Raw genomic sequence first — 21,661 nt, 5'->3', positions numbered from 1 at the left:
TAATATGGTCGGCCGTACTCCTCCCCGGTATGAACCCGTGCTGCCAGGGAGAAACTATCTTCCCAATTACCAAGCTCAGCCTATTTGATAGAATTTTAGAATAAGCTTTAGTATCGCTATTCATTAAGCTGATTGGTCTATATGACCCAGGATCCGTAGAGCTTTTGTTCTTCTTTAGAAACACCACCATTGAGGCTTCTCCCCAGGACCCCGGAGGGGCAGCACCGTTTTGTATGAGAACCATAAGTCTCTTAATGTCTGCTTCTAAGATCGGAAAGAATTTCTTGTAAAACTCTAGCGGTATTAAATCAGGTCCAACTCTTTTCCCAGACGGAAGATCATTAAAAGCTCTTTGTACTTCTTCTGAAGTAAAATTAATCTCCAGGGAATTATTGTCCTCCTTTGTTAGCTTATCTAATGAGGCATACTCTAAATATTCCTCAATAACAGCCGTATCTGCTTCCCCGTTGTCCTGCCTATATCATTTTTTATAAAAATTGGGGAAAACAGAGCAAATTTCCTTTGGTGTTTTTACCGTTATCCCTGCCTCCGTAATCAATTCTGTTATCTGCCCCTGAGTAGCAGCCTGCCGAGTTCTAATCGCTAGGATTCGTCCTATCTGTTCGCTATATTCATGTTGCTCTTCTTTCCTCGCTAGATATTTACCAGCTGATTTTGCAGCATATGCCTCACTCACTGTTGCTTTGGCCATTGCTAATTTTTGTGTTACTTTTGTCACATCCTCTTTCTCTCTTATATTTCTTATCAGTTCTTCTTCTAGCTCTAGATTTACCTTTTTCCCAAGGTCTTCTTTTTCCTGCTTGCTCCGTCTAAGAGAGTAGCTTAGCGTTTCCCCCTCTAACACTTGCCTTCATAGCATCCCATACTATTTGGGGTGACGCTGTACCTCTATTGTTTTCCAGGAATTCTTTTAACCAGATTTCCATGTGGGTAACTGCGACTGGTTGGGTGGGAATAGGCAATAGACGAGTCTTTTTAGGGTTCAAACTCGGTTTTATTGATTGAAACAGTCTGTCTGTACAGGTTGGCCGAAAGCGTACAGGTCGCGGTGAACGGCTTCTATCCTTCCTTGTCTTTCTGCTGACTTCCTCCTCTCGGTGCCGTATCGGGCTCCTCCTTCCTGTTACTTCGGGCTCCGTCTTGTCCCAGGTTCCGCCGAAGGGGGAGACAAGAAAAGCAGAGGGGGTATCAGTACAGGGTTTGACCCTACAGTTGCTTCTGGGTAAGGGGGTGAGGGAACACTCAGTGCTTCAATCCTGGCCCGGTCAGTGAGGGGAGTGCACGGGGTATTTTACTCTAAGGGATATCAAGTACTCCCTTCTTAAACCTCAACCACCCCGTGACCCGACCCCGTACCTCTGTTAGCCACGCCCCTCCGGGGGAGTGGCTGGGCGAAGCGTGGGTCCGTTGCCCTCCTGGGTCCGTCTCTCCCGAGGTTCTCCGTAATACTCCTCGTCGTCTGCTTCCCGGCTGTTCCTCCTCTCCCCAGGAGACTCCCGCTCCAGACGCGCCGCCGCCCGTCGTCTCTCCCGACTCCTCCGGTGCGTTCCCGATCCCTGCTCTGTCCGAAGGTCCTTCGGTTCCGCCTCTCCGCTCCTCTCCACCTCTTCACGATACTCCTCGGTTCCAATCTTCTCCTCCGCTCCAAGCCTCGTCTCCCTTCCACGCCGCTCCTCTCTTCTTATCTACTCCGCTGCTCCACGCCTCGCCTCCACTCTTCTCCTCTCTGACCGCTCCTCCGGTGTATAGACACACCTGTTCCGGCATCTGGGCGTCTCTTATAGTGATGTCCAGCCCCTCCTCCTCTTCACCTGGTCGGGGCCAGTTAAAGGGGCCGTCCTCTAAGTCTTCCTCGTCGCAGCTATACTGGTCCATCCCGTGGTTCCAGCTCGTGGTCTCAGACACCTGTTGAGAGAAGAGGGGGGTCACAGTTTATAGGCGCTTTCCGGGGTACAGGGGGGGCGCACCCCTCCTCCCGGTTACAGTAACATAATTTGTACCCCGTAACAATTCTCTCTCGAAAGTCCAGCTAGTTGTATTTTATCTGTGAATTTGGTATAGAGATCTCCATGGAGAGTGGATTATGATCCGACATTAATCTAGGCATTTTTTTAATTTTCACCATTGATATCAGTGAGGGAGAGATCAAAAAATAGTCTCACCGGGCTAGAGTTTTATGAGGGGCCGAATAGTAGGTACTGCCTCCCCCTCCAAATATATGTTCCCAAATATCGATCAGACCATTATCCTGCATGAGTTGTATCAGTGCTCTATGGGGTTTTTTCTTTTTACCAGTGAACCTTGCGGGGTCATCCTTCCACAGTCCATTCAGGCCATTTATATTTAAGTCGCCACATAGTATAATGGGGAGAGGCCAGTTGGGTAATTGAGAATTTATATGGATTAGGGTTTCCGGGTCATCATCTATTGGTGCATAAATGGAACATAAAGTAAAATTAAAACTTTGAGTTTGGCACTCCGTTAGCACCCACCGCCCGTGTCTATCTACCTGTTGTTTTTTTAATATTATCCTATTTCCCCGAGTTAGTATTGCAACCCCACGTGTTCTAGTACTCTGAGTCGTGCAGGTCAGTACCTTATACCCCAATTGTTCCAGTAAAATTTTCTGAGAGATCTTTATATGTGTCTCTTGAACACAGATTAAATCAACTTGCAATGTTCTAAAATATTCTTTTAAGTCTCTTCTTTTTCTTGCATTATTTAGTCCACATACGTTAATTGTGACTATGCGCATCATTTTTCTTTTTTTTCCCTTTTACCATTTCCTTTCTCCCCTTCTGTTTTGAAACCTTTCTTATTCTGATGATGAATTTTTTCCCCCAGAGTTCCCTCCCCCCTCCCTCCCCTTTCCTCCCCTTAAGGCATCCTAGGTCCAGCCGGATCCAGGTGTGGGCGCCCGTGGTCAGTGCGTCTCAGTGCCCCCCCCCCCCCAGCCCTGCGTGAGTGTATTATACATAGAAAAATCTTTGAGATCAAGGATTCTTTTCTTTTACTCCTCTAGCAAAAGTTTTCGTGTATTATTTCACGTATAAGTAATGATTGTTATTGTTCTCACTTCATTTTACACAAGCTAAACATTCTTATTTTGACACCTATTATTTGATCCACATAGGAAAAGAATTAGTTCTTGCTTATATTCCCGGTCTGTTTTTATGCAGTCTCCGAAATTTCTTTAAGATAATTTTCTGCTTGTATTTCGCTAGTGAAGCTCCGAGTAGATCCTCTGAATATTATTTTCAGTCTTGCCGGGTTTTGTAAATGCACTTTAGCACCAATCTGTTCAAAAGGAATAAATAGCTGCCTCAGCCTCCATCTCCTTTCCACGGTTGCGTGGGCAAGATCTGGTCTTACAAAATATGTACTACCATTGTATTCTTTCTTGCTTGTGGGGCGAGCTAAATCATATATGGTGTCCCGAAGTAAAAAATGTCCAAAAAATACCAACATTGCCCTTGGATATTTAGATTGATTCTGTGTTTTTTTAGGTTGAGTCAGGGGAAAACGATGGGCTCTTTGAACTTCTTTCTCTAACTCCCAGGTTTGCAGTTCGGGCATAGATGATTTAAGGAGTTTAATTATGTATCCCCTTGGGTTGTGATCTTCAACACCTTCTGGGAGCCCCAGGAAGCGCAGGTTGTTCCGCCGTGCTCTGTTTTCCTGTTCCTCCGCCTTTAACATTAGGTCCTGTATAACACCATCTTGCCTTTTTTCTTGTTTTTGCAGATAGGTGATTTCCTTTTCTAGATGGTCAGTTCGTGTCTCAACTGATACCATTCTTTCAGAAATTGCCAGACAAGTGCTGCCCACTTTATTTACTGCCCCTTGGAGCTTTTGAATAGCTAAATTATGCTTTTGAGTATCTTTTTTGACATCTTTGTGCAACTTCCTTATTGAGGTCAATATTTCTTTCAGAGATGGTTCGTTAGCCTCTCCTGCCTCGTCATATTCAGAGATGTCCGCAATTGATTCCTCCCCACTTTCCTGAGTCTTCGTTGTTTCCATAAATTTTTTAGATTTTAAGTTTTTCCGAGGATTAGTGAGTTCTGTGTTGCTTCCTTGATCCGTGGTTTCATCCCAGGTTGATTTATTTAGTCTTTTATTCCTTGTTCTTCTTTTCTCTAATTTTTTCTTTGGTGTGCTTCCTTGTCCATGATCACTCTCTTTCCTTATTCCAGAGCGTCCTGATATTTCCGGGGATGATACTTCTTGGTCTCGTCTTTTGTTGACTTCACTCGTCTCACTAGCAGTCGAGATCCCTGTCTCATACATGTCTACATCAGACTCCTCAGAGTTTGTATCAGTTCCTAGCAACAGTGGTGTATCAGGTGGGGATTCAGGATTACTTGTCCATCGACCACAAGATTGTTTCTTGCATTTTCCCCGTCCAGTACTGTTGACTCCTGTGTTATTACTGCATGACTTAGTCCTTTATTTGCCCCCGTTTTGGGCACTGGACTAAAAATATTTAATATGCTAGGCTGTGATGCCATTGACTCCCCCGTCATCTTTGCATTTGCTTTTAATTCTTTGATGGTTTGTAGACGTTTTGCTTTTTTATCATTAATTCAATCTCTTCAGTATCTTCATAGTCTTTCTCCATCTCCTTATGTTTCTCTTTAATTTTCTCTTTCTTTTTATCTGATTCCATGCCACTGCCTTTGCCTTTAGCCGCTTGCCTGTCACTTTTTTTTTCCTTTTTTAATTTTTCTTTAGCATCCTGTTGCTCTCTGTAGTTCATTTTTTTAGCATCATCCTTGTCTTTATCCTTTTCTATGCCCCTTCCGTTACTTGTGCTACCTTTGTCGTCTTCCTTCCCCTTCTCCTTTTCACTCTCATTCTCTTTTGCTCTCTCCTTCCCTCCATCCTGTTCCTGTTCTTTGTTTTTTATGTCTTTGGCTTTGGTCCCTCTTGTTTCCCGACTTTGCGGCATTGGTTTCAGGGTTTGGCCCCTGTCCACTTCTTGTACCTTTTTGTTAGCCGTATTAGGCTCATCAGACTCAGGCTCTTCATACTGTTGTGCTCCCCTAATATTCGGTCGGAGCATAGAAATATCACTGACCAGGCTCTGATCCTGTAATTCACTTAGCACCTCCTGAGTACTTTCTTGAAGATCCTCCATCCTTTTTATATCCGTTTCATTCATCTTGTCTATCTCTTCTTGCCTTATACTCTTCTCGTTGTTCTTTTTTTCATACCTTTGTTTAGTTGGCTTTATCTGGTTAAGGTATGGAGTAGTTGATTCCTGCCCAGTTTTTACCGAGTTTGGTGTATGTGAAATGCCCCAGATGCTCAGACTTATGTGTCGTTTAACTCCGTTTCTTTGGACTTTGGGTCGACAGAGAGGACACAGAGAGCCAAATCTGCGATTAACACCCTCACAGTTTCGGTTATATTGCTTCTGTATATTTTGTGTATATTGCTTGTCACCTCTTCTTGGAGTTTTAAGAGGTTCGTGGGTCGTTATCACTGTTACTGTTACTGCCACCTTTATGACCGATTTATCATATGATAGGTCAATTTTACTCTTTCTCCAAGGTAATGCTTTCCGTGCCACAGTGTTTGACTGCCTATAATGCGATCTCAGAAGTTCACATTTACATTTCCAACGAAGCTCTTCTCGCATTATTAAGTGGAGTGCAATATTGTGGGTGTGTGCCTTTAAGACCAGAATCCCCTTTTTTTCCCCCTCCCTGCTTGTACAAATAACCACTGTCAGCCTCCAACCAAGTGATTGGTAGCTGAAACCCGGGGCAGAGGTCAGATCCTTTCCAGACGGCTGAGCAGAGCAGTAACAGCGCCGAGCAGAGAAACAGAGAAACGGAGGTCAGAGGCAAATGTCTTTCTACTTGCAGCGTTTTTATAGCGTTTTAGTGTCTTAGCCTCAGTCCTTTTAGATATCCTGCTGCAGATACCTTGTCTGCTGTTGAATTATCTGATGCAATTTTTTCAGCTTAAAGCCTGGTGCTCCGTACTCGGTGTTTCGTTAACACAAGATCGACCACTCTCTCATCCGCTGCTGCCACAGCGACCCAGAAGTTAGTATTTCAAGTGAGAGACTGGTTTTGCTATGCTAGTGCATTACATTACTACAGTTATAACTATTTCTAGAATAGTTACTCTGAGTGCTCCCACCCCCTGCTCCAGCTCCTCACCTTCCAACTCAGCTCGAGCTGATCCACCAAAGCGGCACCAAAGCTGCACTGATTAGTGCTTACGAGCGGGGAATGAGATTGCATGGAAAAGACAAAGGCAGCTGTCGTGGTCAGTAAGTCCGTATCTTTTCCTTCTACCAGCTACCAAGCTGCCGATAAATTGCTGGCCATGTCTGTCCAACTCGAGACGAAACCCAGAAACTCAGAGAAAATGAAAAGTTTTTTTGAGCCAGCACCGGAGAGTCTCGTAATTCTTCATGAGAGGGGCTCAATAGGGCTCAAAAACTTATGTTAATATAGTTGGTTAATATCAATGTCAATGTCAATCGAAAGCATCAGATAAGCTCCGGAATGTAGGGTGTGCTTTTTCCAACTTTACAGCTCCCACCCTGGATTCTCAAAAATAATCAAGTCTTTTTTCCTCCTTTTCATCGACCATCATAGGCTCCCGTTTTTTTTTCAGGTTTGATCCAGCTCAATCATCTGTATGATCTTGCTCGATGAAGATCGAGTTATTCCACTTCATTTCCCCTTGATTTCCCTCTGCTCTCACGCATAGGTTTATCAGGGGGTAGGAGAGAGCTCAATCAGCGACTGCTCCCACTGACGCCATCTTGCCTCTGCAGTATGCAGGATTAAATGTAATTTAAAATGCATTATTATTTTTCGTTAGATTTCCCACGATGTTATAGCAATTACAACTTTTTAGGTGTCAAATAGGGCCAGTGATAAGAAGGAGATATTTTCAGAAAAGAACACGACAAATCAGACTGGTGCTAGTTTTGTATGCATCACACAAATACGTTTTCTCATCACAGTCGAACACTTCAGGTAGGGAAACAGAGTTTACAACGCATGCTTTAAATTACATGCCGTTACAACGCGGTTGTTACAACGACCGAGTTGTTACTATGCAAACCATTACATCGCAAGTCGTTACAACGCACACAGGGTAGACGCACACAGGGTAGACATTTTCCTGCAGCTGAGTGACCAGATGCTTCATCCCGATACCTAAATACTGTGGTTGCACCTATGGAGTTTGAGCAATACCAATTAGAGTCCTTTTTTCTTCCTCCTGAAGTGACAGACATTATTTTGTCCTTCCTTCTGATGTGGCAGATGTTATCTTGGATGCTATAAGAAATGCTACAAAATCCATTTGAGAGGGTTACTGAAACAAGTTTTTTTCAAAGGTTGAAGGAGGAAGGCCCGAATTCTCTTTTTATTACGCCTTTCTTATGTTTTACAATTTGAACTGTCTCTTGCCAAACTGGGTCTGCAGTAGTCTAACAGTGGCCATTCTTAAGGGTTATTTGGCTGCTCTGTCCACATTCACGAGCCACCTTAATCAGCCATCCTCATTTCAACCAGCATTTTCAGATCTCTCTACAACCAAACGTTAGCAACGTGCTCCCTCCACTGAGGTTTAGGCCTTCCTTGTATTTAGTATACCAGGGTGAGACCTGATCATAAAACATGCCTCTAATAGAGTGGATGAGGGTATTTTTACAATAGGTGGGTACCTCATACCAAGTTGTAGTGTTGAACATCTCACACCATTCCATTCCTATAGTGCATACGTTTGGGATACCTTAGTGTCATATTATTGAGTTGGGAGGCTCCATCCACTGGCCATTATCTCTCCTTTCGTCCCCCATTCGGTGAAATGTATGTCTCTTTGGTAGCAATGGCTTCACCCTAGATGATCAGAGAACTTCAGGCCCTAATTGCGTCCACCTTTCACGGTATTCTACTCATACAAGTTGTTCCTTCGTACCTTCCAATGCTTCTTACCTAAGATGGTTTCTGCATTCCACATGGGCCAGCGCATTATCCTTCCATTGTTATTCCCTCTTCCATATTATGCCATGGTAGAGGAGCAGCTGCTAAGTCTAGACCCCAGGCATGCAGTGTTCTGTTACATTTACTTACAGAGTTGATGATCAGCTCTTTGTGGCCTTAGCCAGGGCTAAGTGATGTGGGGTGGTACCAAGTTTACCATTTCATGTTGGGTCATCCTTTGTATCAAAACCTGTTATGCCTTAGCCAAGAAATTCCCTCAAAAGGGCATTTGTGCTGACTCAACAGTGCTGCTGTTGAAGGTGGGACGACGTGGTTGTTGCTGCTCCCCGTCCACGTGGCTTTCTTGCTGTCTGCTGCCCACTCCTCGCGGCCCCCGATTCGCGGGTGCCGCTCGTGCCGACGACCCCCAAGGACTCCCTAACAACGAGGGGAGCCGTCGAGGGACGTTTTCACTCCAGCGGGACTGCGAGGACCAGCGGGCGCTGCGCTCCTAGACTCGCCGCAGCTGGTCCTCTTCCCGCCTCCCTCCCGCCTGGATTAAAGAACTGAGGGCAGGGTGTGCGTTGTGCTGCTGTTGAAGGTGGGACGACGTGGTTGTTGCTGCTCCCCGTCCACGTGGCTTTCTTGCTGTCTGCTTCCCACTCCTCGTGGCCCCCGCTTCGCGGGTGCCGCTCGTGCCTACGACCCCCAAGAACTCCCTGACAACGAGAGGAGCCGTCGAGGGACGTTTTCACTCCAGCAGGACTGCGAGGACCAGCGGGCGCTGCGCTCCTAGACTCGCCGCAGCTGGTCCTCTTCCCGCCTCCCTCCCGTTATTTACAGACAGCCTCAGACGCGCTAGCGGGACGCGTGCGGGGCAAAGCGTGGAGCGAAGCCCGGGCAAAGGGCGGGCCCTCTGAGGCCCTCAGAGGCTTGAAGAGACTGGACTGGGCTTAAGACGCTGGTCCCTTCGGGACATTCTATATACAGGTACTTCCTGTGAATCCTTGTTGTACATTTCTAAGTTTAGGTATTCAGCGCTGATCGCAGAAGGCCTGTAGTTTTGTTGCTTTTAATTATCTTAAGTATTTTTTCAGAATCTGTATGAAATTAACCTAGCATGATGTCTAAGGAGAAACTAGACAAAGGGCCTATGGATAACTATTTAATTCAGAAAGTAACCCAGATTAATTCAGACAGAAGGGCCTCCTTAGGTCAGGGGAATCTTTCCGTGATCCAGGATGAGGCGCAGTTAATTGCTATACCTACGCATAAAAACCCCCCTACTTCCTTTGGGAAAGTGGTCACTGCGATAGCACAGGTGCATGCCGTAAGACTTGCTGATCGGCCAGATATCGCGGAAAAAGAACATTCTACACCCCACACACGCTCAGCGAGAATATTTAAAAAGGCAAAATCAAGAAGAAGAAGGGGGAAGCAAAATCAAAAAGCACATACACCTAAAAAGAGCCCCCAATTGGTCACCGCGACATACAAAAGTTCCTCTTTGGGATATATAGGGACAGCCCCAGCGATAACCCATAATAGCATGGAAGGTATTGGGTTATCTAATATAGGAGACAGGGGGGAAAAAGGGGAAGTATCAGAATATTCTACTACCGAGATTTCCATTCTAAGTACTCCTGTTAGTATGCAAGTACCCCGCACAAGTTTGTGTAGTACATATGTTGATGAAGGGTTATCAAATTCCCCTAGATTCTCTCCAGCATCATCTCCAAACATAATGTACGTGTCATCATCTAACACTAATACTTATATTACCAAAAAAGAGGGGGTTGCCCTTTGAAGACTCTGGAAGCTAAATTACAGAAGAGGAGCCCAATTTTAGCAGTAACTGATGTGGTCACTTTACCAACTCCTCCGACTGTATCTCAAATGACAACTCACTCTTGTTCCTTCAGTGAGAGTGGCCTGCTAGTAAAATTTGATAGTTTGGTAAAAGCATTAATTCAGCCCCTGTTAGAAAAAATAAGTCTGTGTAACACTAAACTTGATCAGTTAGATAAAAAAGTAGGGAAAAATACGCTATTACTAGCTGATCTGGCAAAGGGGGTGAACATTATAAAATCTAGTGGTTCATCTATTACAGCGATGACAGCCATTAAACAAGTTCCACCTTGCCCAACTCCCTCTTCAAAAACTGTACACATTGAGGTAAAAACAACTGGTTCGATACCAAAAAAAGCTTTACCATCACCTTTGTTAGAAAAGAAGCCCGACCCTGAAATTAAAGCCATAAGTAAAGTAGGCGTCCAAGGCGGGGAAAACCTGATTGTGGAAGAAAAGGCAGAGATACCGCACGATAAGGCTATTAAGGAGAACGGTACAGCAAATTCTCACAATAGAATTTGGCACCCACAGAGAATTGTTGACTTACCACCTGAAGCAGCTCCTTATACAATAGTCATGGCGGGTGTCCCCGAGCTACCCATGGACATCAGGGAAGATCATAAGAAATAAAGTGACACACTGGTTACATAATAATAGACCCCTGCCCGCCCATATTAACGGAGAAATTCGCGTTCATTTTGGGTGGGCTCTAGACCTAAAGACAAGAAAAGGGATGTTATTATTGTAAATTTTAAAGATCATAGAGCGGTCCGGCATATAGGAGATTGGTTTGATTCAAGAAGTAGCGATTTTATTACTACTCACTACCTTAGCTACTTCTATCCTTATTGCCCAGGGTAAAACCCTAGAGACAGGGATAAAGTAAGGTATCCCGTTAATTGGTTCGGCTTAAATCATCGTGGATACGGTCAGACTCCTTTTTCCCATACTCAGAGACAATTTAATCTCAATCAAAGGCAATTTGTTCCGACAACTCCTGGATTGAACTATGGAAATAATAATCATTTTTGGGAGAATAGAGGCTTTGCCCTACCAGTTTATAATCTACCAACCTATAATAGATTCGATGCTTTTTCGGGCCTTGACTATGTCGATTGACAAAAACAGGATACACACCAGACAAATATCCTGAGAGTAGGAGATGTCACTCATTTTAAAAGGAACCTAAAAGAGTGCACCCTAGGGGAGGGATGTAAGACTATCTTACCATTAGAATTGACCCTAAATATAAACTATGGTGACACCGAAGAGCCTCCATGTAACACTTTGAGCACTCAGGAGGCAGAGGTGGGGGATAATAGCGGAGGAGTGAGCCCCTCACGTAAAAAGTTATCCTGTAATATCTCCCTGGCAAATGCGGAAGTAAATAAGAAAAGGAAAACCTGTACATTTCTATTTTGGAATGTAGCAGGATTAAAGAACAAGACTAATAATCCATCCTGGGAGACTATCCTAAATGGGCGGGATGTTGTGGTTCTTCAAGAAACTTGGACCACGGACCCAGTGTATATAAGTGGGTATAGAACCTTTTTTACCCCGGCTGTGGGGGGTCAACATGGACGTGCGAAGGGAGGTTTAATAACATTTCTCTCTAATCAGCTTAAATACGAGAAAGTACATTTTATTTCTAAATCTAGTTACTACCAAGTAATAACCCTAAGCTCAAAAAGGGGATTTAATGTAGTTCTGATAAATTTCTATAATAACATTCTGAAAGACGAAATCCCGAACATTTTAAAAATGCTTAGGGAAGATATACAACATGAAATAGATAAATCCAATAAGGAAGTGATAATTTTATGGGGGGGGTTTTAATTGTCCACTCTGTACGAAGGGAAAACAGGGGATTTGTGGCCTAATGTTAGAACAAGATATAAATCTAACACACTTTGACCACTCCTTGATCGGGGACCTACTTAATGAATTAGTGTTCATGTACGATCTGGGTTTTGCAAACGAAATAGCTCAGAATCCTACCTCTTTTGGGCCTACATTTATTGGTAGAGGAGCTTCGTCCACTATTGATTTTATTCTTATATCAAATAGTTATAGCCACAGGATTAATAGGTCAGAGACTCTAGAGTTACCCCTAAGTGATCATTTGCCCCAATTAATAGAGATTGAGAACCCTTTTTATGAACACTGTGAAGATATTCACACCTCACATACTGCCCCTGACGTGATTTTGGGAAGGCAAAATGGGTACACTTTGAAATGGGGCAAGGTCACGCCAGAAATGTTTCTTGCAAAGCTGCTGAATGTTTGTTCAGATAGTTTTTCTATTTGTGTTGGGGAGACGTCTCAGTGTGACCAGATACTAGAGCATTTTGACAGAATAGCTCTTGAAATCAAAAAAAGCCTGTGGGTGGAGGTAAAAAATAGGACTAGGCGCACTAAAAGTTGGTTTGATACCGCTTGTACAAGGGCACTAAGTGATTTGAAACATGCTATTCATAGGTCTCCGCTGGATTGCTCAGTAATAAGAGGGTTGAGGAAAACCTATAATGAGGCCCTGAAAAATAGAAGAAACGCTATAAAAAGGAGACCCTAGAAGCCCTCTGCGAGGCTGCACAGTCGAAGGATGCATCTGCATTTTGGAGGGCTGTCAATAATCCCTTCCTCTTTGATAGTCACAAGGCTCGCATAGAGACGGCGATTACCGAAGATGAATGGGTGGAACATTTTTCAAACTTATATAGCTCCCAAGATGATCCTTACATTACAAAGGTTCCCAAAATGGTTAGTGATGGATTAGGGGAGGAGAATCTGGTGATAACCCTGCAGGAAGTCATAACAGGGCTGAAAGCAACGAAGGGTGGCAAGGCTGCTGGCCCTGACGGGATCCCTGCAGATCTATATAAAGCAAACAAAGAGATCTGGGGCCCCGTGCTGGTACAGCTTTTTAATGCCACACTTGCCAAGGGCTTAAACCCATCCTGGTTTACCTCCATTATTGTGCCTATTTACAAGAAGGGTGATAGACAAAATTGTGCTTGCTATAGGCCAATCTTCCTTCTTGATTCATCTGTAAAAATTCTTGGTAGAATCATTTTGGCTAGACTCCAGAACTGGGTGGAGGAAAACGAAATAATGAGCGACCTACAGTATGGATTCCAGAAGGGTATGGGAACTGTTGAACAATGTTTAAATTTAATGATCGTTCAGCAAAAATATACAAGGGTTAAAGGTGAACGGTTATATCTTATGTTTGTCGACTTGTCCTCGGCATTTGATTGCGTGTCACATACTAAATTTTGGGAAATTTTGAAAGGGCTTGGCGTGGAAGTTTCTATCATCTGTTTTCTGAGAGAATTATACTCAGGAGCCACGGCTACAGTCCGATATGGCCGTGGGGGAGAATGTACCAGGAGATTTGGAGTGGGACGCGGAGTACGCCAGGGGTGTGTTCTGGCCCCCTTCTTATTTCTCCTTTACATAAATGGACTTGAACATCAACTCCTGCAGGAGTGCAGGGATGTGCCCAGGGTGAGGAAGAGGCTGATCCCTGTGCTCATGTATGCGGACGATGCCGTCTTAATGGCCCGTACCCCCTTGGCCCTACAAAAATTGTTATTATCCTTCGAAAAGTTCATGTTGAGTTTAGATCTGAAAATCAATTGTGGTAAAACATACTCCATGAACTGTGGCACAAGATCTGGGAAAAAGATGAAAAGTATGTACTTAAATAATGTTCCCTTGGAAAATATTACCTCTTTCCCTTACCTGGGTATCTTGTTCCATGAACTGGGGGGATGGACAAGTGCTATAAAGGCCAGAACTCTCTTGTTCCAAAAAACTATAATGGCCATAAAGACTTTTATAAAAAAAAAAGGTGGGTAACAAACCAATAAGAGAAATCTTGACTATATATAATGCCACATGTACATCTGTAGCCCTGTATGGTGCGGGACTTTGGGGTTTTTCTAATATAGAACCATTACAAATTGTTGAAAATAAATTTTTGCGGGATGTTCTAGCTGTACCGCAGAGTGTATCAACATACATTTGTCACATAGAACTGGGTCAACCCCATATATCAGATCTAATTAGAATACAGCCCATCCTTTTGTGTCACAGGGTATGGACTACTAATGAATGTGTAGTTAATCGGGCTATGCTACAGGATATATTAAATATGGAAAATATGGGTACCGCTGACTGGCTAGATTATATTAAACATTTTATGATTGATATTGGATGCCGTGAATACTACGAGGACCCACCCTCTATGGGAAACATACCCAGAAAACTTTTGAAAAAACTGAGTTTGGATTACCTTGAGGACAAAAGAAGGCGAGCGGAAATCAGCAAAAAGACAGTTACCTCGCATAATTTAATATTGACTGGTGTAAAAGTACAGCCCTATTTGACCCTGTTGATGTCAAATTATGATCGATTTCTCTTAACCCGTTTTAGATTAAACCTTGTTTTTAGACTCTTGTCCTTCCCAGAAATGAATGTATGGTCGCGACATTTACCTACCTGCCCGTGTGATGATTCCTCACCCCAATCTGATATTCACATTTTATTTTTTTGTAAATTTTATACCATACCTCGCAGAAAAGTTATAATCCCCTTCCTTAAAGACATGAATTTAAATAGATGTCGTTTAGCTTTTTTAGAATGTCAGAGAATGGACACAGTTTTAACCGTTGTCGTACTTTTAAGCTTTTTTAAACAGGTTTTTAAACTACGAAAATCCATTGGTGTAAATGAAATATAATGAAATTGTGTGTTTTTGAATAGATCTGTATAAATTTTAATTTTCATGTTGTTGCTTTTATGGTTAATGATTTTTTAACCGAATAAAGTACTTTCTGATTCTGATTCTGACTCAACTAGGCTTGTGAGGGCTTCTCCCACTCTCATTAGTGGTGTTTTTATACTTTTACACTCAGGGATAGACACTTTACAAGGACTGTGTTGCATGACTTCTTTGGTTAATTGGCACTACTCATCCCGCGTTCTGGAGGGTATTAATATGGACTCATTTTTAAGATGAGGAACATGCAGAAAGATGAACTCTTAAGAAGAAAAAGTTGCTTATGTTCAGTAACCATTTTTTTAGTGGATACCTTGCTGCATCTTTGTCATCTGAACCCCCCCTTCCTTATTGAGTAAATGCTATGATTTAACAAGATCCCACGGTATGCGAACATATCATGTACTGTATTTGTAGCAGTTGATAATGCATTCACAGTTCCTCTTGGCACGCGTCAGTGAAAAAGTATCAAGAGTTGACCCCCAAAGACCAGCCTGCACTTAATAGCTCCTGATGTTGTCACTCGCGGGTGGGCAAAGCTGAAGCTGAGGTTGCATGGCGCCCTCTGCTAAAGCTAGAGAATTGTTGCTGAGGGAAACGATCCTGAATCCAGTCTGGTAACTGGGGGAGAATCGTAAGGTGAGTAATCTGCACCAAGGTTATGTACCCATCCGAAATACCATTATCAAAGGTAACTACATTTTTCTTAGGATATTGTCTTTCTTCTGGCTTGGGGGAGGGGGAGGAGGAGGTGGATGTGAATTTGGGGAGCACCCTAGAACTCTTTCATTTTCAGTGTTCGTTCCTTTTATGGTAACCATGCTATATTCAAGAGCTTTTGCCCAGAATGTCTTATAATGTCCACCACATGTTGTGCTAGTGTATGGCAAAAGGGACACAAGTGATTCTATTTCCTGTGCAATTAAAAGTAGCCATTTAACAACTGAATGGTTAGACTACTGATTCAAATGAACCAGTAACTTGGAAGATTTTAACAATAAGTTACAATAAGTTAGAGTATTTAAGGTAAATGGTGCACAGTGTTGTGCAGTTTAGTAATGTGGCCTTCATATTTCAGTCAGCGTTTTACCAAAGATGAGTTGATCGTTAGTAATGCATGATTATGTCCATGGAGTAACAGATGTGTTTAGCATATGTGTTTTTATTCTTTGTATATATGTGCTCACATCTTAATTAACACATGAATCTTCATTCATGTACATTTTTAACTGATACATTTATTAAAATCAATGTTAAAACAGCATGGCAGAATGTGAATAAAATGAATTTGGCTCATTATCTATATTAGTCCATGATAAATTACTAATCTGCAACCCTACCGGAGACCATACACAATCAAAACATCGAGGAAAATACTTCCAAAGGGAATCTTCCGAAATCAAATACTTCTGATTGCAAATACTGCAGAGTGTGTGTAAATAGATCAAAGCGCAGAGGCCCTGGAATGGAAATCACTGTATCTCTCTCATAGCTCACAAATCTGATAAGGTGTGGCATCGAATGGAGCAATTTAAGTAGGATAAGGCTGTTGTCTACCTCAGCAGTGGCATCCAAAGTTAGATAGGTGGATAACTGAGTAGGGGTCAAGATGAAAGTGAGCAATGTTGCTAATTTAAACATAGGGGAAGAAGGGAACGGTGGGAGCAGAATGCAACATACATGGCAGTGAAGTTGTCTTAGAAAGTAGTGCAAAAGATAAATAAGACAGCATGGAAGAGAAGACGTTAGGACCCTAGTGGAAACATAACCCAGGAAGGAACCGGTATAGTGTGAATTGAGTGTGAGTTACTGACTCCAGGAGAGAGTAAGATGTTACTACCAGACAGTCATCTGCTTTGTTTAAATCTTTTGTTGATTTATTTGCTGTTAAAAGTTGTTCTTCTTAATATATTAATATGCATTCACAGAAACAATCCATTGACCCACCCTGCAACCAGGAATAATGGTACACGTCTGGCTAATGAATGTGGTATATAGAAGATGGGGCCATTGCGTGTCTTGTTAGTAATTGCTTCTTGTGGGTCAAGTCTCTTTTATTCTATAACTAATGGAGTTGCTCCTGTGAATGGATTGTATGGCATGTACTAATCCTCACTTCTTCTGCTAAGCTGTGGTCGGTTAGATGATGTTTATTGTTTTGAATTTGAGGTACATTGAACTTTGGTTTTGAATTGAACCCTTTTCACACATTCTGCAGCCACTTTGTGGCATTTGTATGTTGTCATCCTTGATTGGATCCATAAACAGACTTTAATTCTACCTTTCTCTTTGCAGGCTACCATGTCAGATACCGAAAGACAGTTGGTGGGGGAAGTGGATGGTCACGGGTTTGGGATTGGTGTAGCTCCTTTGTCAGCCAAGCCCACTGGACCCCACTCTGGGAGAAGAAAAAGCAAAAAATACAAAGACATTAGCAGGTAATGGGGTTTTGGAGATCGGACTACAGCAAATAGTGCTCAGTTGATGAATTTTCAGGAAGAAGATACATGTAATGTCAGCTTGTCTACCACACATTTAACTGGTCAATTAGATCCAAATGTCACAGCTAACATGGATGCAAATTGTGTTTGGTCCCGTTTTAGTGCTAACTCACATGAGAAATTGAACATACATTGCACTCACTCCTGTCTCTGCATGGGCAGCTACCACCAGCTTCCACCATGACATGGTGGTATGTGCTAATGCAAACGTGTGCACACGGTTTAATAATGCATGCATGGACATTGTTAGTTCTCAATATGTGTATTGGCCTAACAAAAAACAGATACCCTGCACAAACGTTATTTGTTTAAATTATACCTGGGTCTAAATTACCCTGTTAAAGTATTATTGTTTTAATGTGGTCATCCGGTTAATGTGTTTGGCATTGAAAAATATTGGAAATCGTTCAGTAAGAGGAGCTAGATCCCCAAGGCTGATGGTTCGGAAGGGAAATTTGTGGAGACCGGAGACCCATTATTGAACGCTTCTGAAATATCAAGCATCTTTCTTTCCTGAAAGATTTTTCAATAAACTAACATATTATATACTTGTTGTTTTGTCCCTACAAGTACACATTGAGTTAGTGGATAGCGCAGTTGTGGAGAGCCACATAGAAGATCAAGGTGCTTGCTGAATGGAGATGGAGAGAGCAGAATTTTGATAGGAATATTATCAAAATGGGCCATGAATGGCAACAAAAATCACTTCTAACCAAATGTAACCAACGAAGAGCCATTTATCCACACCCAAATGCCTAAAAACAAATAATGAAACTTAGCCTACCCCGAGGGCACCATCATGCTCCCTATATAAATGGAAGACTTCTATGTCCTTCATTCCATAATAGTAGGGACTATACAGCTCAAATATGACATCCACATTTAGAAATGAAATCTATATATCTTGTCCTGTGTCATAGAAGACATGATGGACTAAGTGGGATAACAATTCTTTTAAGGGCTGATAGTCACTGAAGGGAAATTAGAGCCAGAGTGAAATTATCTTTAGTTAGTGGCAATATATATATTTTTAAGTTGGATGTGTAGGTTTATATAAGAAAAGGACACTTTTTTGCACATCACCCCCCCCCCAATTTTTGAACTGATGCTGCTAGTTTATGGACTTTTTGAACACTGCAATCTAGTCCACCTGTGTATGTGCTCTGACCCCTTAAAGCAGATTCACCCTGATTGGTGGCATATTTAACTTATCTGGAAGTCCTTAGTATAAGGTGCACTGTGTATCCAGGGCCTGTACGTTAAATGTCACCAGTGGACTGCAGCACTTATTTAGAAAATATGACTCAAGGTCTGCCACTTCAGCCTACCAGTGCAGTTTTTAAAATGTAATTTCGGCCTGGCATAATACACATTTTGCCAGGCCTCACCTTCCTTTTTTATATTGGTGAGTCGCTCCATTGGACGGGTGCATGGTATTTAAATAGTTACAGATGTGTTCTTAAGTTTTACCTGTCCTGAAAGTGAAAAATCTCCACAGTCGTTTTTCACTGTGGAAAGTCTGCTTCTCCCAAAGATAAGCAATGGATTACATTATACCTTATAATATATAACTTCCGTTTGAGAATAGCTAGAACCAAGATTTCAAGGATTCAAATTAACGTGAATGTAACATCCAATCTGATACTACAGTCAGATTTTAAATTACTATTTTAAAAAGGCCACTTTTAGAAAATGGCATTTTTGTGCATAAAGCCTACAATAACCCTTTCTGAGATAATACCCAACTGTCACCCCGCGGCTGCTGGAAGGTGTGAATTGCTTTCAGGAACGGAAACACAAGAGCCTTGGCTAGGAGTAGGTGTGACCTCCTCCTGAAAGGATGGCTTGGAGGAAGTGGAAACCAATTGTACAAGCTTCAAAGGGGCAGTCCCTGTCACAGGCAGATGTGATTCACACCTAGGCCTGCCCCTGCCATTGTCCATGTAGCCAGTGGGGCACCAATCCCTGTGGGGGTAAGCCTGTCGTAGCACTGGTTTTGCAGGGTTCCTCATTTCCCTAGACACACAGGGGTGTGTCTAGAGCTCTGACCAAGGAAAAAAAGATTCTGCCATGCTGGATTTTGGCAGAGCAGGGCACCATGGGATTGTTTAGGGTCAACCCCTAGGAAGTGATGTCAAAGTGGATAGGGTTGCTCTAGGGAACTTTTTCCCTATTGGACAGGGAATTTCAGTAAGCCGCACAATAGTGCTAGGCATAAAATTGGCACCCCTGGATACCTTCTTCAGAAAACTGCTGGATCTGAGGAAGACAGAAGAAGGACTGCACCTGCTGAATCCTGACTTAAGAGAGAGGACTGCACCCACTGTAACCAGTGGAGACAAACCCAAAGGGCTGGACCTGCTCCCACATGAACCCAGGACAGAAGAGTGGACTCCAAGGCTTAGTTGGCTAGCCTCTTGTCAAGAAAGGGACAAGAAAGCTGCTAGAATTCCACCTGCCTGAATAGCCCAACTGACCAGCTCCAACTTGACTTGCTCTGGAGCCTGCTGGTGGCTTCCCCTGGAGTGAGTCCTGACTCCCGAGTGATATCCCTAAGGTCCTAGGGCTCTTGAATAAGTGTCAGACTGTACTCCTCCTTCCTAACTCAAAAAGATGGGCTGAAAGAACCAGAGGCTATCACTGGACCGCAGCTGCTGACATCTGATTGCCAGTCGGATTCAACTTGCTGGTTCACCTTGATGAAGCAAGTTTGTCGTCCAAAAAAAAGTTCTAAGTTGAAAGGTAGAACTCTTCACCTGGAGTACATGCTTAAAGAATTCGGCCAGTGAGGGACCTTCCATGGGAGTGATTTTCTCCCGCTCAGAGTATTCCCATTGAAAGCAAATGGCTCCATCAGGACTTTGTCCAATGGATATTCGACCCTTGGCCTAAAGCCAAGGAAGGGCTTTAGGCCAGTCGGCAGTGAAGATAAAGTTAATTGTTTATTACACAAAATACTCTATAGAGGAGCCTCTCTCATCCCCACCCATCAGGTGCGCGGAGAAGACTGCCAGCTTACAGTCAATACATTGCATATATACCTTCAGATCCACACGTGAAGTCACTGTACATGGAAAAGTACTACTTGGCTCTAAGGAAAGACCGAATATGGTACACAGGATTAGTTCGAAACTCTGCTTCTGCTATTATTGGGGAGGTCAGGAGGGGTGACTCCCTTTCGTCCTGGTGCCTGGGAGCGTAGGCACGGCACCATCAGGAATGCGTTTATCACCTCTGAAGCCAGATGCGACCTTGGGTCTCAGGATAGAGAAAGAATAGTGTGCATTCAGCTGTTCGCTATAACTCAACTAACAGGGCCTACTGACTACTGGAGGATAGCCTGTGACCACGCTCAGGCCTGACGCGGACAAAGCAAAGATGGCGTCTGTGTGGTTTTCGGCTCGTCTCATATGGTAGAGTATGAGAGAAATGGAAACTTTTACTTAACTAGACTTAACCTTTTAGAATCATAACAGTCAGGGTCGATAAGCAATTATATAGGCACATTATGCTAACAAAAGATACCTTATACCTCTATAACTATAGACAAATCGAATTTTATCTCTCAGAACCACCCTTTTAGCATGATGTAGCTAACTAAAAGATGCTAGTCCTCGAAGAGGCTCTTATCGATTTGCATAATATCCCTTATTTCCTGCTGGACTATTTGAGCCTTTGCTATAGTGAGAGGAGAACTTGTTACAGAGGAAGTCATTTTTGCAGCACAGTAAGAACAGGTAAAGATGACACCTACTATGCCTGCTAGTATCATTAATGTCTTCCATCCCCAAGTGGACAACAGACCCCAGAACCACCACCCAGATAAGGACCAAGTACCAGTATCTGCATGTACTTCAGAAGCCAAACAATGTAACTTTTGGATGGCCAAATGAACAGACGGGGAGGAGTCAGGGATATATGCACAGCAGGAACTGGCGATCACGCGGCATGCTCCTCCTCGATCTGCCAAAATAACATCTAAAACCATCCTGTTCTGAAGCGAGACGAGCCTCGTAGCTTGAAGCTCCAATCTTAAGTTGGTCAATATTCCTGAAGTGGTATTGATTACCCTCTCGACTACCCTAGACAGACGCCTCACTTCTATGCTAGTTATGATGGGGTCCCAGATAGGAAATATTCCCTTTGCAATATCAATAAAGTGCTGTTCGATCTCGCTTTTGTTTCGAACTACTGACAGACCTTGCTCATCTAATCGCTGATCCTTATGATAGTTAGAGGGGGCTATATAGACTGGTGGATACAGAAAAGACAAATAACAGCGGCCTGTCCAACCCCGGGGAAGCCAGGTGTAAGCATTTTCACCACATACAAAATATACATTTGGAGGTGTTAATAATGGTGGACTGCTAAAGGTGCGCAGCCGATAAGTATAATTACACCGACTGTCTCCTACTGAAATGTGTCCTGCTCTCTGGACACAAAATGCTGAAGTACTATTCAATATGGGCACTGGGATGGCTTTGTCATCAGTAACATTCCTCTCTTGAAATTGTTGAAAATACTGGGTAAAATTAAACTCTACAAAA

The 21,661-nt window shown here is 43.0% G+C and overlaps 1 protein-coding gene across 3 annotated transcripts in view; it reads left to right on the top strand.

Annotated features, from left to right (window-relative positions):
* KIF9 (kinesin family member 9) overlaps positions 1–21,661 on the top strand; it is a 691,235-nt gene that overhangs the window by 330,324 nt on the left and 339,250 nt on the right. For all 3 annotated transcript variants that reach the window (XM_078664229.1, XM_078664228.1, XM_078664230.1), the window contains one exon: positions 16,909–17,051. In XM_078664229.1, coding sequence (XP_078520355.1) covers positions 16,909–17,051 — 143 coding nt within the window. The remainder of the gene's footprint in view (positions 1–16,908; positions 17,052–21,661) is intronic.

The sequence above is a fragment of the Lissotriton helveticus genome, chromosome 10, assembly GCF_964261635.1.
Source record: "Lissotriton helveticus chromosome 10, aLisHel1.1, whole genome shotgun sequence".
NCBI lineage: Eukaryota > Metazoa > Chordata > Amphibia > Caudata > Salamandridae > Lissotriton > Lissotriton helveticus.
Note: the sequence above shows the minus strand (reverse complement) of the source record. Positions and strands in the feature narration are given on the sequence as shown.